The sequence below is a fragment of the Elgaria multicarinata genome, chromosome 3 (genome assembly GCF_023053635.1).
Source record: "Elgaria multicarinata webbii isolate HBS135686 ecotype San Diego chromosome 3, rElgMul1.1.pri, whole genome shotgun sequence".
In the NCBI taxonomy this organism is placed as follows: Eukaryota; Metazoa; Chordata; class Lepidosauria; order Squamata; family Anguidae; genus Elgaria; species Elgaria multicarinata.
In genome coordinates, this window is record NC_086173.1 from 20,119,127 (window position 1) to 20,136,578 (window position 17,452).

The window sequence follows — 17,452 nt, forward strand, 5'->3', positions numbered from 1 at the left end:
AGGGGATTGGGAGGGAGGAGGAGGAGGGGGAAAAGGAAAGCAAATTCAGGCACTACAATCTTAGTTGGAAAGTTCAGCAGCTACAGGTGACAGCAGGAGGGAGGGGGCTCTCAGCTGGAGCTGGACCCAGGCACGGTGGAGAGGTGCCTGGCTGCTGCTTCCTCCCTCACTGGTGGCCTCTCCAGAGACAGTTGACAGCAGGAGGGAGGGGGCTCTCAGCTGGAGCTGGACCCAGGCACGATGGAGAGGTGCCTGGCTGCTGCTTGCTCCCTCACTGGTGGCCTCTGCACTATGCTCTCGCGCTTCACGTCCACTTGCCTTCCATCAGCTTCTCCAGTTGCCAAGCCTAATCGGGGTTGTTGTCACATACTTTGCCTATCAGAAGCAGCACAACAAAGTGACATTGGCGCTCTTTGCTTGGGGAGAGCTCCGCACTGCCAACCACCCATGCGTGCTGCCAGCATCCTCCCAGCCCTACAGGCAACCCTTATATAGTCGTTGCTCAGTCAGTTCACCCCAGAAACGGATGCGTTTTCACAACATCAGTGGCCAAGTTCAATTAGCCTCCACCCCTCATGCTTTTATTTGGGACAGACCCGCTAGGGTTTACCAAGCCCAAAGCTGGCTGCCCTCCTCAAATGCTCCCACAATAAGGAAAATGCAAACACCACATCCAAATTCCGCAAATTCAAAAGCCACACACACAATAAAGTAGTGCGTAAAAATAGCATGCAAGTCCAGCAACATGAACAGATTTGCAGGATTTGATATTTCTTGGTGAGAAGCAGTTAGGCAGCATCGAGGGAGGCAGAAGCAACCAAAGGAGCACATAAGTAGAAGAATATGACTGGGGGTGGGGGTCATGAGGGAGAAATCAGCTGTCAACCACACAGAAGGCACTCTCTAAACACTAGAAGCTCTAGCAGACAATGACAAGTTTTCAGTTTTACGTCTCTCAAGAACAGAAACTCACTTTATTTTTTAAAAAATAAAAAAGCGTATGTTTCATAGAATCCAAACTCTGCACGCAAAATTGCACACACCTGACCGCTCCACTCATATCTGTCTGCACATCATCATCTCCCCAGGCAAGAATAGCATATACGTGCAGCAATAGTCAAGTTAGCTGTTCTTCCTGTGGGCTCGATCAATATGCCCTATCACGGCTCCATATAGCCCAGTTGAACTCAGCTGTACATCCTGTCAAAGCTGGCACCATTGCAGGGCGACCACTTTACCACCTACCCCAATCCTCTCTGCAGATAGGCCAGGCACCCACCATCCCCCAGAGACACAGATCTGCAATTTGAACTTCCTCAGAGAAGAACTTTAATACTTTTTCCAATCTAGAGCACAAACAACCTTGCACTCGTCACAGCCCGACTTCTGGCTCTTCAGAAATGTGTCTTACTTCTAAATGCCCTTTTTGCTTTTAAACCTGCCTTTCCCAGAGTTGTCCCCTACCCCCCTGCCAGCCTTTATCTTACTGGTTCACTTGTCTAATGTAGATTGAGGTGTGTGTCCGTCCGTCCCCACAAGATTGGGCCTCCTTATTTTTAAATGCAGCCCCAAGCATGAAGCTGTCACAAAAGGGAGAGAGGAAGGTGCAGAGTTTGGAGGTAGTAGCATGTCTGGGATTTTTTCCTTATGGAAGGAGAGATTCTTGCCATTGGAAAGGGCAGGATGAAGACAGCAACTCAGAACCTGGCTTCTTGCTGTAATGCAGGACAATTGTTTTGTATGCATTCAGCTCAGCACATCAAGCTACAGAGCCAATGTATTTCTTACTGGTTGAGACTCTCAGGACTGCTGAAGCCAATCTTCAGAATACCAACGATCCCACCCTACTGTGCTCTCTCTCCCGACAACATCTCTTTCCTCCACCATTACCAAAGAAAAGCCGATGCTGTATCCACCAGGAATGCTAAGGTACAGGATCTCTTCCTTTCGGGTTGACTAAAAGACCAAGGCTACATTGCTTAAATCTATTTAATCATGTAGGTCAATCAACCTAATCCTTTAGATGAATAACTGATAGGAGGGGGGATTTCAATTGGAAAGGTTGTGAGTTAAAGAGAGTTTGCTTTTGAGGCTCTTTTGTTTCTAAAATGGCACCAGTACATGAAGATGAGAGAAAACAGAGAATATGGATCACTGAGACAACAACGAAGAGTACCTTTTGTCAAGTAACTTATATCTTAGCCTACAATTCCTTGGGTAAGACCAATAGAATGTCCAATTAAAGCCATTTCCATCTGGCTGCATCAAAGAGAGATGAGACACACTGAGGCCCACTCTACTAGGCTGGCTGGGATCAACTGCCATTTGGCTCCTCTTCCCCCAACAACAGTCTCCTCAACTGCCATTCCAGCTGAACGCTAGAAAACAATTATGTAACTTTAAGAATTGGTACCTGAATTTGCTCATGTTCCTTCCCATTCTTTGTGTCTACTGGTTTGGTAGCCTGCAGGCAGGGATTGTGTCGTTTTTCAGTCTCAGTAGAGAGCCTAGAACATTTGGGGCAATTTATAAATGACTAATAATTATTGGGGTTTTGGAAATGCTGAAGAGTTTCTCTGACCAAACATTGGTCTAAACAATTTTCAGCTGTCTAATCACCTAGACTTTAAATCAGCTGACAGCCTTACTAATAGTGAGGATCCTTCCAGCAATGTGATGGCTTTTTGGGAAAGAGCAGCAATTCTTCTTCCTTTCCTTTCTCTACTTCATACAAGCAACTCCCAGATGACTGAAACCAGCACTAGAACAAGAACTAAAGCAGGTATCCAAGGCTGCAATCCTACACATTTTTATGTAGGAGAACCATATATCGAACATTGCAAAAAGATAGCCCTGAGATGGGAACAGTATTCTCCTTTTTAAGATATTACTAGTACTCTAAGTTATGTATTTTACTATCTGTTGAATGCTTAAGACTTAGATGTTGTTGGAGTATCTATTTTTGTGAATGTTTTACTATCCCATTGGTAGTGATGGCAGTGCTAGTTCCTCTTACTTGTGGGCTATGTAGACTGCTCCTGTGATTTGTATATTAACTATCGTGCTGGTAATTGCATTGTTGTGCTGAGCATGCAGATCTTGTACATTAGGTTTTTATTGTATTATAATTTATTTGATGTTACACTTCATACGACCTTTATTTATTTATTGCATTTCTAATAAATAATGTTCTTTGAGAACCTTCTCACTTAGAGAATCTGTTCTATATGATGAATCTAAATAAAGAAGGAATAAACAAACACTTCTGTGTAAAAAAGAGGCATTACCAGCTGTTTTCAGGATGTAGAATTTGGGCGAGCTTCCCAACACAATAAAAAGTGCCACCTTAGAGAAAGGCTGAGCAGAACAGGATCTTGCACAGGTGGGCGAGATAGTTTGGCCGAGAATCGTAGGTATTATTGCCTATTGGAGGGATTACTCAGCCATTCAGTGAGAGGAATGGCAGTGAGCTGTTGTTGTAAGGAAGGAGATAGGAAGAAGGCCGTGGGCTTGGGATTTTCCTTTTATACCAAGACTGAGAGGTATTTAGATTTCTAAGCTATCCATACTAGGGGGTTTGGGAAGGAAAAGAACACAGAAGAGAGCAAGACGAGAGAAGCTGCATATAAAATACAGATTAAAAAGCTTTATCTCATCTGTGCTGATTTTATTGTTTAATGTTATTTGTACTGATACATTACACTATTTTTGACTTTGCTGTTTGGCTGAACTGTTACGTTTTTGTTTTTTGGAAGCTGATTTGACAGTCCCTTACTTGGGTGGGAAAGTGGCTTGAGAGCTAACTAACAATGGTTGTTGCAAGACAGTCCAAACAAGAAGGCCTTAAGGCCTTCCCAGAAAACACTCAGGGTCGGGCTCAGAGACAGAGTTGCACAGTTGGGGGCAGCTACCAAGAATGCTTTCATGAACCCTCACTCTTTGGACTTAAGATAGTGCAGTCAGGAGGGAGTCCCTGTTGATCTTAAAAGGTTGTCACATCACAGAAGAGCGGTGCTGGTCTTGGAGGTCAACCAAGCATCTGACATTGTTCTTGGAAGATCATGGACTGACCAAGCAGATAATGGAGCATTGGGGGAACTTGATCTTGGCAACCTAGCTCTGACAGGAACTTAGCTGTCATCTTCTGGACCTTCTCCGCAGTCTCTGCCATCCCACATTAACCTCTCTTCTTTCAGGTCTACCCTTTTACTGTACATGCACACCCTCGCCACTGCAAGCGCCCCAGGGACTGAGGCATAATAAATTGGCCTTTGGTAGAGGCAGCAAAGGGTGGGTTGGAAAGGCATTGTTCAATATATGAGGCTGCTTCTAGAGCCTGGTTTCCAATTTCCCACTGCCTTCTGTGGTTCTCAGACAGTGGTCACCTTAGCCCTGTGATTGCACCCCTCCTCAACCTCAAAACTGGCCCCTTATCAAATCCAGCCAAGAATCCCTCACCGAAAGCCATAGCAGAGATAGACAGAGAGTGGCTTAGGCTTCATGCGTTCTCCAGACAAATCGTTTATACACATCTCATGCCATAAAGCTGCAAAAACAAAAGAGGTGGGAAGTGAAATGAAGTCCCCAGATTCAATTATGCACCATTTAGAAATATCGGACCCCAGAGATACTGACTGACTGGCTGTTCATACCTCTCCACCCTGAAGACCAGCTCATTGATGGAAAAGGAGGTGGCATTTTCAGTACCTCTTGAACCTCTCCCTCCTTGGTGGAACCATTTCTCAACCAGAAATTTATTCTCCCTTTCCTTTCTGGCCCCTCCCAAGCCGTCAGAAATACAGCAGACACTATAGTTAATTTCCCATGGGCCTAATAAATAGCTACCCCCAGGGCTCCACAGTTGCTGCCTTCTCCCATGCAGCATCAAGGCTGACACACACAGAGCCGGTGTAAAACATCGCCTGGAGCTACGAAACCAACTCCTGCCTGAAGACGCAGCAATCGATGTGCCTCCCTCACAGACGCAGCCACCCCCCTTTCTCCCAGCCCACCCAGTGCTGAGCGCTAATTATGGAGCCAGGTTCAAAATTGCTCCCAAGATGCTAGGGCGTCTCGTCACATTTCCATCCTGCACGAAGGCGAAGAGTTGTTCTGGCTCCTGGTTAATGTCAATTCGGGAGTATACAGAGAGAACGGCTGCTAAAGTGAACCTGGCAGGAGATTTATGGCAGCAGCACTGCTAGGCTGGGGGGAAATCTCATTTCTGTGCAGCAGGAGCTTCTTAACCATTCATTTATTGGGAGCGGAAATGGATTGCGATCCCAGTTCTACTAATACAAAGGCTGTTGTCTGAGCAGAAGCTAGGTACTCTGCTACTCAAGAAGATAGAAATTAACTGCCAGAGCTTAGCTCAGTTCGGACACACACACAACACTACCCATAGTTAGGTGAATGCCCCCTCAGTTAGTTCCAAGGTGGCAACTGTGGTTAAGAATGGGTTTGAGCTAACTACAAACAGCAAAAATGCCTGTGCAGATGCAATACTAACCATAGTTAGATCCAAAATTGAAAGGAAGGGGGAATGCTCATGTAAGGGGGTAGTGTACGGGTCTAACTATGCTTAGGAGATCAGGCAACATTATGTCTCTACTGAGCCTTCCTGAGCCCCCAATTCCTCTACTGTAAAACACTAGAAAGCCAAAGATTATGTATGTCTACTGCCACCATCCTGGCCACACTGAGCAGGGGGTTGGACTTGATGGCCCTTTAGGACCCTTCCAACTCTACTATTCTATGATTTAGGTTGGTAGACTCAGTGGCTGGATGTGGCTGGCCAAAGCTGGTCTAGCAGAAGGGGTGAGATCAGGGACCATGATATCTCCCACAATTTCCCTGCCTTTGCATCTCTCCTGCCTTCTTTTTGTTATGCAGACTGTATAGTGAGGTGCTGTAGCTTAGTGATAGAGTACATGCCTTGCATGCAGAAGGCCCCAGACTCAATCCTGGGCTTCTCCATACAGGCCTAGGGAAAGATTGCCATCCGAGATCCTGGAGAGCTGGCTGCCAGTCAGCATAGATAATACTGAGTTTGGTGGACCAAAAAGCCTGACTCAAGCTTCTTATGTTCAATGATGGTGGATCAACAACACTCTAAAACCAGAGAACCAAATGTACAAAAAGGGAAGCTCTCAAGAACTTGGGAAGTGGGGGAGGCGGAAAAAAAGACACTCTAGAAAAAGAATGGCTCAATTCAGACAACACATTAGTCAATGCAGTGTGAAAACTCCACTCAACGGTTGAGTGGTTAGGAGGTACTCCCCACACAACATGTTCTAACTCCACCTTTGTTTGCCTGTGAGCTACCACAGTAAAATCCATTGGGCCATTTGATCGCTAGTTCCTCCACCCTCTCTCCTCCCCCAGTCCTCCTGACAGTATCCCATCAGCTATTGCTGCAAAAAAACCAATCCTGGCGGCTCTCCTAGAGTGGCACTTGCTCTTTTCGCCAATCATGCCAGGGAAATCGATAGCCAGTGGGAAAAGTCAATGCAATGCAACAGGAAACTCCACAGAACCTCTACACAACACGCAACACAACAGTTGTGCAGGAACTCTCCTCTGCACAGTGTGGATATTCAGTGTGGGGTGGAGCTTTCCTGCCAGCCAACACATTTCTCAATGGTGGTGTAAAAACTCCACCGTGGAGTTCTAAAACCACCACTGAGAAACGTGTTGTCTGAACTGAGCCAATATCATCTCAGCCTCGTCAGTCTGCTACTCAGATCTATTAGTAACAGTAAAATAAGCAAATCTAAAGCAGACTCTCACTACACACCAGCATGCCAGCAATTCTGTAATGTGTTAAGTAACCTGTTGTTTTATACTTTGAATGGTTTTAATTTTTGTGAACCGCCCGGAGAGCTCCGGCTAGAAATGTAATAAATAAATAAATAAATAAATAACCCTGGGAGCATATGTTAAGACCCACTCCCCTATATTAAACAGTAGTTACATTGTTTTGGTTTGACCTTCATTATACATGTAACGCTCTCTTCTTTTTCATATCTTCCTATATTATCCATCCATCCATCCTCCTTTTAGGATTGTAAATATTGCTAAATATAGGCAAATTCAGCTTGTGCACCAACACATGCCCCACAAGGCTTACTATGTAGTACCAAGAAGAGGAAGGAGAAGGAGAAAAAGACAACGACTGATATATCCAGGACCTTGCAAAATCAGAAACTGCCCCCTTCCCTTCCTCAAACAAATTACGAGGAAGAAATTGTTGAGGCATCTAAATGGTAAGAGCAAACACACATAAAATTGGCTGCAAATATTTTATTTAAAATGTAAATTGATAACAGAAGAAAGGAACAAGATGATGATTAGGATAAAGGTCATGGGGGGCACGTTTGTCCAAACATAAAGGATATAAAGAGGTAATGTTTAACAAGGTGCTGTCTTTCATCCGACGAAAACTGGGAGCACAATTAGGACAAATTGCACATTGAAGCACAGACTGTGCAAAAGCCATTTGTAGTATTCCTTGCTACAAACCACACAAAAATAAATCAACCTACTGATACTCACTGTAACAGAGGTGTGTGTGTGTGTATGCATGTATGCTTGTGCAAGGGGAAATAGAGCCATGTGTGTAGTCTGTGAGCCATTATCTTGTCTACTTGCGCCAAAAGGCAAAACAAAAGGTTCTGATCTGGGGCACTAACAGAGGCCAGCATGCATTCCACCACTGATCTATAGGCCATAAAATGTCCCACACCCGCAGAACATAAAAGAGGCTATCTACACCTTCAGCAAAAATGATATAGTACAATCACAGAAAGTCTTCAGACAACAGGTGGAGGAATCGTCATCAACGTTTAGAGATTTGTAGTGTTTCATATTCATTATTTTGTTCTAATCCTTCCAGCAGCCCCATAAAATAGGTCAGTATATTGCAGGTGAGGGACTGAGGCTGAGAGAGAGAGAGAGAGAGAGAGAAGTTTGCCTAACACAATTAAGTGAATTCATTGCAGAAAGGAAAGATCTGAAGTGGGAACTCATAGCTCAGTCTCTTTGTCGCTACACTCCATGTAAAAAACATGCATAAACTAAACTTCCTGCAAATAGCAAGCTAGAAAATAGTAAGCTAACTATCAGTAGGAACTAAGCTAGAAACTATATGCATAGATCTCCTTATAACAGGGATGGGAAACCTCTAGCCTGTGAGCCAGATATGGCCTTGCAGGGGCTTCCCATCTGGTCTGCCAATTTCTTCTCCAAGCCCCACCACCACTTCCAGAAAGGAAAATAAGTAATAATTACATTTTTGGCCCCTAAGACCTTTCCCAGATTGGAATTCAGCCTTTGGGCTAAAAAGGCTCCCCACTGTCAGCTTTAATAAACCAGCCTTTTCAAACCAGGTGCTCTCCAGATGCATTGGATTACAATGGTCAAAGCTTGGGCCATGCACTTCTGACCCAGCTAGGTCTGGCCATAGACACAGACATACTAGCATTATGGAAGGGCAGCTGCGTTCTAAGCCCCCTTTCCTGCCCCAGTAACTACCAATGTTGTATGTTGCCATCAATGTTGTCTTGCTATCTCTTCTGGTGCTACAGCTGCAATTCAAGCAACCGTTTGACCAGGGAAGGAAAAATCATGCAGTGGCTGCTGTCCAACTGGAGAATGCATGTGCATACATACACGCATGTACACGCGCACACACCAGTTTGTTTTGTTACTGCAACTCAAAGGTGAAGCTACCATAAGGTGCTGGCCGAACATGGCTGAACGGAGACAGCTCTGACCCTTGGGGCACCATTTTGCCATGCAGTTCTCCGATTCAGGGATAGCTTAAGTGGATGAGAGCTGTGAAAGAGCAAGGGACTCCCTATGTTAAATAAGTGAGAAGGCAGTGCCATTTGTATTTAGAAATCTAGGCACAAAAAACATGCCTTAGGCCCACCTTAGTCCAACCTCTTCCCTGCAACAGGAAGACCACAGTGAGGACAAGGGCTAAAGATTTAAAGCTGCTTCGGAGGTGCATGCTACAAAAAAGCAGGAGAGCTATAACAGGTGCAATACGCAGGTGCCATACCAGGGAAGCCACTGCGGAGCGGCCATCCAACAGCTGGCTGCTCAGTGCTTCCTAGGACTGGTATCCCAGCTGTCCATCCAATGGATGCGCTGGCTCTGAGCCCAACCCATCACAGCACACACAGATCTGCCAAATCCAGAATTGAGGTTGCGGTACACTGCAAAGCCACAGCTGCTCCACAGAACTGGGAGCTAGGATTCTCATCATCTGGGGCACAGCCTTGGCCCAGAGTTCCCAAGAGGGTGGAGGGGAGAGGAAAGTATTAAAGAGAGTCTGTAGAGAAAACCACTGTCTCGTTTCACCAGGCACAGCCGCCACCAATGGGCCTTTATGATGCCTTGCAATATTGACATCCCTCTAGCCCGACAAATCTGCCACTGATTTCCATAGAATAAACCCCATGTTCTGGCTATGGCAAACACTTCTTTCGTCCCTTCTGTATACCCTGTATCTGCACTGCTACACTATGCTCTCTCTGACCCACATAGTGCCATGCAAGTATTAGGAAATGAGCTCTAAAAAAGGAAAGTGGACCAGTGGTATCAGATGCAGCTCCTGCTGCGCCCAGATTTAAGGGATGAAAACTGGGGGAGAGAGGTATGCTTTTAGGTGTCTCAGCAGTTACAGTGGCAGGAGTGTGCAGTTCAATTAACCTTGAAATGCTAGCTGCTAAAGAACTTGAGGGGAGAGGCAAGGATTTAGAGCTCAATTACAAAGTCTCTCCCCACCCCGCAATTTACTATTCCCTCTTCCCTGAAAGTGTAAGGCAAGTGACCCATCCTTCCACTCAACCTAATTCTCTCTTACTTTAACAAGCCCACTTACTTTCTACCCTTAAGCTATGTCATTCACAGGGCTGCCCTTGGCAACTGATCAAAAGACACAGCTGGTGCAAAACAGAGACGCTTATCACATAACATCACAAACACTCCGGCCCAAGCATGGGCTCCATCATCATCATCATCTACATGTATATCCCACTTTTCTTCCAAGGAGGCCAAGCTGGCATACATGTCTCCTCCTCCTCCTCCTCCTCCTCTCCATTTCATCCTCACAACAGCCCTATGAGGTAGGTTAGGCTGAGAGTCAGCAACTCACCCAAAGTGTTCCAGTAAGCTCATGGCCGAGTGGGGACCGTCATTGTTTTCTATTCATAAGTCAACACACTAACTTATAAACCAGCCATCCCCAGTTTGGTGCCCTATGGATGTGTTGAACACATCCGGAAGGCACCAGGTTGGGAGAAGGCTGGCATAGACCCCTGAACAGCTTATGCCTTACATACCTTAAAAACTTCCTCTCTATATCCCGATGACCCTTCAAGAGCAGTGATCACTCTCTTCTTCACACTGTTTGGAACACATCATTCAAGTAGTAAGGGCACAGAGAGGAGTCCACCCTGGAGGGCCTCTGAGGTTATATTGTTCTCCTGGAGTCTCCCCAAAGCCCAACCACAATCAGAAATAGCACTCCCCCTATCTGGGATGGCATTCAGGGATTATGGCCAAGTTGGAAGTGAGGGTTTGAGCCTACGGTCTTGGATTTCCTTGGGCCAATCAGCACAAAAATGCCTGGCTTTCATCTCTCACAGTGAAAGGGAGGGACACCCGTTTATCCCATCTCTGGCTCAGTTTGTGCATTATGAAGGGAAGAGAGGCAATGTGGGCTCCTCCTATAAGCCTCAGGGCTTCCCATGCTATCCTGATGGCACAGTGCTGCAATTTATCATTTGTTTTATTTATTAACAACGTTAATAAACTGCTTCTCATTTGAACAAATCCCTAAGTGGTTTATAAAACGATAAAACACACACACACACACACACACACACACACCCCTATGCAGGTTGAGGCTGGTAGAAAGCTAGGTCAAGGCTGCTGGAAAAGCAAAAGAAATAGCTATGTTTTCAATAAATACCTAAAACACACCAATGTTGAAAACTGATGTACCTCAGAAGGGACACCATTCCACAGGTGGGCACTACAGCAAAGAAGGCCACAATGCCTGTATTCACACTGTCGATTTACTAGAAGTTTACTGCTTCAACACTATGCAGGTTCCACAGAAACATTAATGACAGTGGAAGCAGGACATCAAAAGAACTTTGCCCAACACACAAATTCTTGTCACTTCCCCCAAGCCAGGAACATTGTTAAAAGTAATGGAGATTCAAGGCAGGAAAATTGTTCCCATCTCACCCCCAGCACCTACTGGCTTCCCATTTTGGGGAAAGCCCAGCCCTGAAGTGGCCCTGCAGCAGCTAGATTTGTACTTCACTGGTAGCTGGTGCGAGATTCAGCAGCTACCAATGGAGGATTCAACAGCACGCAAAACAATCAGAACGTTCCAGGGACACCGATGTTAATTAAATGGACCGTATGGATGCTGCTAAGATGTAGGACAGGGAAAGGTAACTGGTAGCCTGAGGAGTCTCCATCTGGCCCCCAGCACAGCCCTGAATTCCATAGCCCACTCTTATGCACCTCAGCTGCCTCCCTGCATGCAAGGCAAGAGACAAGCAAAGTTGGTTGTATAACCCTCTGCCTCCAGTGAGAACAGCAACAGAGGCTTTGGAAGAGCCTTTCCCCCAATGCGCATCTTAACTGTTCAGTCTTAGAGACAGGCAATGGGCTCTTTAGTCCACATGCCCACCCCCCTGCCATCACTAGCGAAAGAGTCTTTGGCAACGCCTTATGATGCACAAGACCTGCTCATTCCCAATTTGCCTGTGTAGTGGTGTGCGCAGGGATGCATTAGGGGCAAATACTGACATAGCCTCTTAATACTGATATGAGGGTAGAGCGAAGTGGGTTTAAAAAGCCCTTTGCCTAAATGAGCAGAGTCAATCTTATTGGCCCTCCAGCACTTATTCAAGACAAAATACACTCAAAAGGGCAGCCGGTGGGGGGAGACCTACAACACTCCTCTCCGCATCACTTGCCTACTAATGGAAAGCCAGAGAAAATTAGGAGTAATTAAATGTAATTAAAAGGTGGGAGAAGATATTACAGATGTGTACATAAGGCTAGTTATGGCAATGGGGGGGGGAACACATGGGTGAACATTTTGGGCAGCTCCCTCCTCAAGCCTGGGTTTGTTTGTTTTTAAAGCAGCAAATGGCTACACACTGTCCTTCCTCAGACACAGCAGGCATTATAATATCCTCTTAGCCTTAGCCTCGTTTAACCAGACAATGAAGTGACATTGAACTGAACACTGCAATAAAGCTCATGGTAAATGTGAGCAGCACTAGCTCTCTTGCCCTGATATTTAACATTTCCCTGAGGCATCACAGCTACAGAGGAGACAGGACCAGCAATAAACGCACGCTACATGGAAGGGAGGGAAGGAAACCCTAGCTGCAATGCCATGTGGATTCACAGCACCACTGCGTGGCCAGAAGGAGTATTTTAGCAGCTACTATTCCAAGAACAAGTTGATGATGCTGAGATACAAGAGCTTCAGGCTGATGCTCAGTGCCTGAGCATTAGCAATAGGTTTGACATTATGAAGAGATCTGGAAAGCTTTACATGGGCAATGACAAGTGAGAAATCATCTACACCTTTTACGGTACTGCTACTCCTGAAGCGTATTGATATCGTTTGCATCACAGAGGAAGAGAAGAGGGAACCTTCCATCTTCTCTGTTCAAAGCCTGTGCAGAGCGAAAGGAAAGACAGGCTAAAAAAGAACTATCTTCTTTGAAAGGGGAGCCAACTGCAACCCAATCTGACCGTAGTAACAAGTCATAGAAGAAGCTTGACCTGTGTACGTTTTGGAGTTCTTGTATGACTTGATACTATGGTCAGTTTGTGTAACAGGAAGAAGTCACATGCTCTGGGCCACTGGAAATCCTGGTTTGTATCCAATGTTAGTCCTACTAAGAGCAGCCCCATTGGTATGAATGGGACTTAAGTTAGATTATCATTGGATACAATGCCCTGTAACCTTCCAATTCCCAGTGGCTTTTGAAGTATTGCCTGTATACTTCCAATCCTGCCTTCAGAGAATTAAGGAACTAGACGCTTGCTTTTTTTCCTTTAAACACATGCACACAAAAACCCTGAGATTCTCAGCATGCTGTATTCTGCTCCCAATACCAACTGCTGTGCTTGTACAGTGCTACTATGGAATAAGTCCCGTCATCATACCAAAGTCCCAGGGATTTCATGATGGGAAGTCTCCATGCCAGTGCTTTCTTTGGGAAGAGACATTGACCTGGTTTGTATGATCAAAATAACCCGTGGTGGCTTATTTAAATCACGGCGTGCAATTTTCCTAATCGCCGCATGGACGCAGCTTGTTATGTCGTCCAAACCCAGGTGGCATGGCTTGTTGGAGGAGGAAACAACCCTCCAATAAATCTACAATAGCTCATGGGTGGCTTATTATTTATATTTATTTTTTTATTACATTTCTATACCACCCCAGCTTTCTGGGCAGTTACATAAAATTAAAACAGTTAAAAACAATATGCAAAATTTAAAAAATAAATAAATACAGGATTTTCAAAAACATACATCTAAGGACAACTATAAGCTGTCAGCCAAACCTAAAAACAGATCCGGGATCGGATAAGCTCGGGAAAAGAGAAAAGTTTTGATCTGTTGCTGAAAAGATAACAATGTTGGCACCAGGTGGGCCTCGTCAGGGAGATCATCAATTGGGGGACCACCACAGAGAAGGCCCTCTCCTTTGTTGCCATCTTCCAAGCATCCCTCGGAGTAGGCACCCAGAGGAGGACCTTAGATGGTGAGCGTAGTGTATGGGTAGGTTCATGTCAGGAAAGGCGCTCTGTCAGATATTGTGGTCCCGAGCCGTGTAAGGTTTTATAGGTTAGAACCAGCACCTTGAATAGGGCTCTGAAACATACAGACACCCAATGGAAGCAGGCCAGAATTGGGCTTATTTTGATCATGTGAACTGGCCCATTCTCATGAGCTGTGGCAGCCACACCTCTGCTTCCTAGCTATCTGGTTGATTTGCAGGTAAAAGGGCTCTTGCAAGAACTAGGAAGTAGGAAGACTAGTGCGACCATATGGAAAGGAATACAGGGTTCCTGTATCTTTAATAGTTGTATAGAAAAGGTGTGCTTTTCCGCAGGTGTGCTTTGTATGCATACAGCATCTGGTGAACCTCCCTCTTCATCACAATTAAAGCTTCAGGAGCCCTGCCCTCTTTTGTAGAGTGACCAGATACAATAGAGGGCAGGACCCCTGCAACTTAAACTAGTGTGATGAGGAGGGAATTTCACCAAGTGCTGCATGCACACAAACGACACCTGCTGAAATTCCTCCTTTAATATAAAGATACAGGAGCCCTGTCCTCCTTTCCATATGGTCACCCTAAGCAAGCCAGCAAGTAGTGGAGGAGAGGCAGAAGACAGACCTGTCCAGTTGTTTACCGGACCTCAATATTCAACCTGGGATGAGATTAGGAGTGGGACATCCAATGCCTTAATGCAGAAGAGCAGGGGATGAAGTTCACAAGCTTAAGGCCCACCTGCAATTTCACCCCAAATTAACCTGCATTTGGCAGCATTACAGAACTTAATGGGCATTCCATTCCATAGCCTGGGATACTATGACTCCTTGAGCCCAGTTCAATGCAGCAGGAAAGAAGTATGACAGATATTGTATTGCTTTGCTCTCTCCACTGTTCAATTGCTCTGCAGATGTACCTATCCTAAGCAATGTGTTTGTGCTGATGTGCTGCCATTTGAGAGCCAACTGAGCAGTTACCTTATTTGAAGATTCAGAAGCTTCAAATTGCACAGAAAAGTGTGTAGTAGTTAGCTATTTTTTTTTTAAAAAAAAAAAGTGTTGAGTGCTATCTCCCTCCTTTCCACAGTACAGCCAAGAGGGCACCTTCTTCTAATCTATGATGCTTGCAATCAGCCTGCAGGTCAAGTCACTCCCACTAACATTACATTCTCATGGGAAGATACTGTCTCCACTGGTCTCGAAAGAGACAGACCAAATCATTTCTATTTCTGGGCTTCAGTTTTGAATCTTTGCCACCCTTTTTTTTGGCCCCTTTCCACTTTTCAACACTGGCCTACATTTCCTCCAGTCCAAGTCAGACATTGATGCATACTCTCGCCATGCTTGCTGTGGTGAACACAAGAAGCCTTATTCCCAATACTGCAGGGCTGGATGGGGATCATTCCATCAGCTTCATGGCAATCTCCACTATGCTCCATCTCCAATGTCAGAAGGAAAGCCTGGGGTGGGGGATGTTAGGAGTTCACTCTTTGTCTCTCTTTCCAGCAGGAGAGAGTTGGGGAGGCTCCTGCAGGTGCTGCTTGGTAGTGGGGCATGAAGCCTGCACAACACCTGCCTTCCTTTTCCACAGGGCAGAGAGGCAGGGAAAGATGGGCGCTATAGTAGTAGAAGCAGAAAATATACACGAAGAGGAACCTGTAGCATATCCCCTAAAACGACCATGAAACTTCCCTTATGAAAGATTAGGTTTTGGTTGTTGTTTTCTTCCCTCAAGAGAAATAAAGGATGTGGTTACTATTCCCACTTACCTAGGAGCAAGTCCCATTGAATGCAATAAGACTTACTTCCAAGTAGACACATAAGACTGCACTTTAGGATTAGGAAGAATCCCTTTGCTTACTAACAAGCCTGTCACAGCAAAGATTCTTTATACGGACAACTAAGATGTAACAAAAAGATCTTCAAATTTAAGCAATGCCAGATATCTAACTAAAAGATACTGTTCCTTGATACTGCCTGATTCTTCTTATGAACCATGGTTTTTTTTAGTTCAGACAGCCATTAAGGGAAGACTTCAGGAGCAGGCCTTATACTCTTAATTTCCAAAGTACTTTACAATGCAATTCTAAGCATGTTCATCCAGAAGCAAGCCCCACTGTATTCATTAAGAATTATTTCCAGGAAAATGTGCATAGGATTGCAGCCTTAGACAGGGTAGGCAACATACTGTCCTCCAGATGTTTTGGCCTACAACTCCCATCATCCTCACCATTCCCTATGCTAACGAGGATAAATGGGAGCTGTAGGTGAAAACTTCTTGAGGGCCAAAAACTGGCCACCCCTGCTTTAAGGCTACAATCCTGTGTACATGTACTTGACTCAACAGGACTAGTTTGTAGAGAAACATCCATGACATTGGGCTATAATTGCGCTTCCACAAGAACAACCCTGCAAGGCATGGAAGTCCTGTTTTACAGATGGGAAACTGTTTGCCAGCCCTGATTTAAACGAATACTACTACTCCAGGCTTGTGCAGTTCTGCATTTTTAGCACACATAAGTCACAGCTCCACCTTTCTGCACCTGCCACCAAGGTTCAGCCCAACCTGCACCACTTGCCTGATGCTCAATGTTCTAGGAAGTGATCAAGACTTTCTTTGTGGGTTTCTGACGGTTGGACGATGGGAATTGTTTCCAATTTTAAACCCCGAAAGAGGGAGGGGGAAAAGAGAGAAAACCTGTGCCCCAACTAGCCATACTATAGTAAACTGTCCCTTCATGTCTTCCCTCGACGCTTAGCTTAACTACCAACTCCTCCCCCAAGCACCGCCTCCGTCTCACCTTGGTGAACACGGAGACTTCTTCCTCCTCCTCTTCGTGTGTACGCGCCGGGCTCGAGACCGAGGGCACCTGGATCGAAGCCGCGGAGTTGGTCTTCCTCCCAGAGGAAACTGCCCGGGTCGCGAGCTTCGGTAACCCCAGCAACCTCTGCAAGCCCGCGACCCTCCTCAAGGCCGCCATGGTCAACAATGCAACCGGAAGCGGAAATATGTAGTCCCCCCACTCTCAGGAAGTGAGGCGGAAGAGAGGTGGTGGGTGGGAAATATTTATCGCTCCCCGCCCTCCCACAGCGCCAGAAAAGGTCTGACTCCGACATCCCGCTGTAGCGGTGAGCAAGCTTTCGAGTTCCCCAGAACACTTCATCAGGCTGGATTGGAGGGGAAGAAATTTTCTTGGACTGAGTAAAAAATGCCAGCTACGTAGTACTAGTAGCCTCATCCAGTCTGTTGTAGTGTTCTAGTAAACTCAGAAACATGCATATTATTAGGGCAGGCCTGAGACACTTATTACATTTATAACATTTATTACATTTATAATCCAAGGCGGTGTACATAATCCTCCTCTCCATTTTATCCTCACAACAACAACCCTGTGAGGTGGGTTGGGCTGAGAGTGTGTGACTGGCCCAAAGTCACCCAATGGGTTTCTATGGCCGAGTGGGGACTAGAACCCGGATCTCAACACCTTAGCCACTACACCACACTGCCTGTACTTCCTGAGGCAGAACAGAAAGCATTCTGCCCTCCTCCTCCCCCATGCCCAATCAAGTTATATAGAACAAGGACTGTCAAGTTACTTTGGCACATGAGACAGAAAATCCCCCA

The 17,452-nt window shown here is 45.6% G+C and overlaps 1 protein-coding gene across 1 annotated transcript in view; it reads right to left on the reverse strand.

The window, feature by feature from the left end:
* NDUFB11 (NADH:ubiquinone oxidoreductase subunit B11) overlaps positions 1–16,842 on the reverse strand; it is a 57,265-nt gene extending 40,423 nt beyond the window's left edge. The window contains exon 1 of the mRNA XM_063123093.1: positions 16,629–16,842. Within this exon, the coding sequence (XP_062979163.1) occupies positions 16,629–16,808 (180 nt within the window). The 5' untranslated portion in view covers positions 16,809–16,842. The remainder of the gene's footprint in view (positions 1–16,628) is intronic.
* Positions 16,843–17,452: the final 610 nt, after the last annotated feature.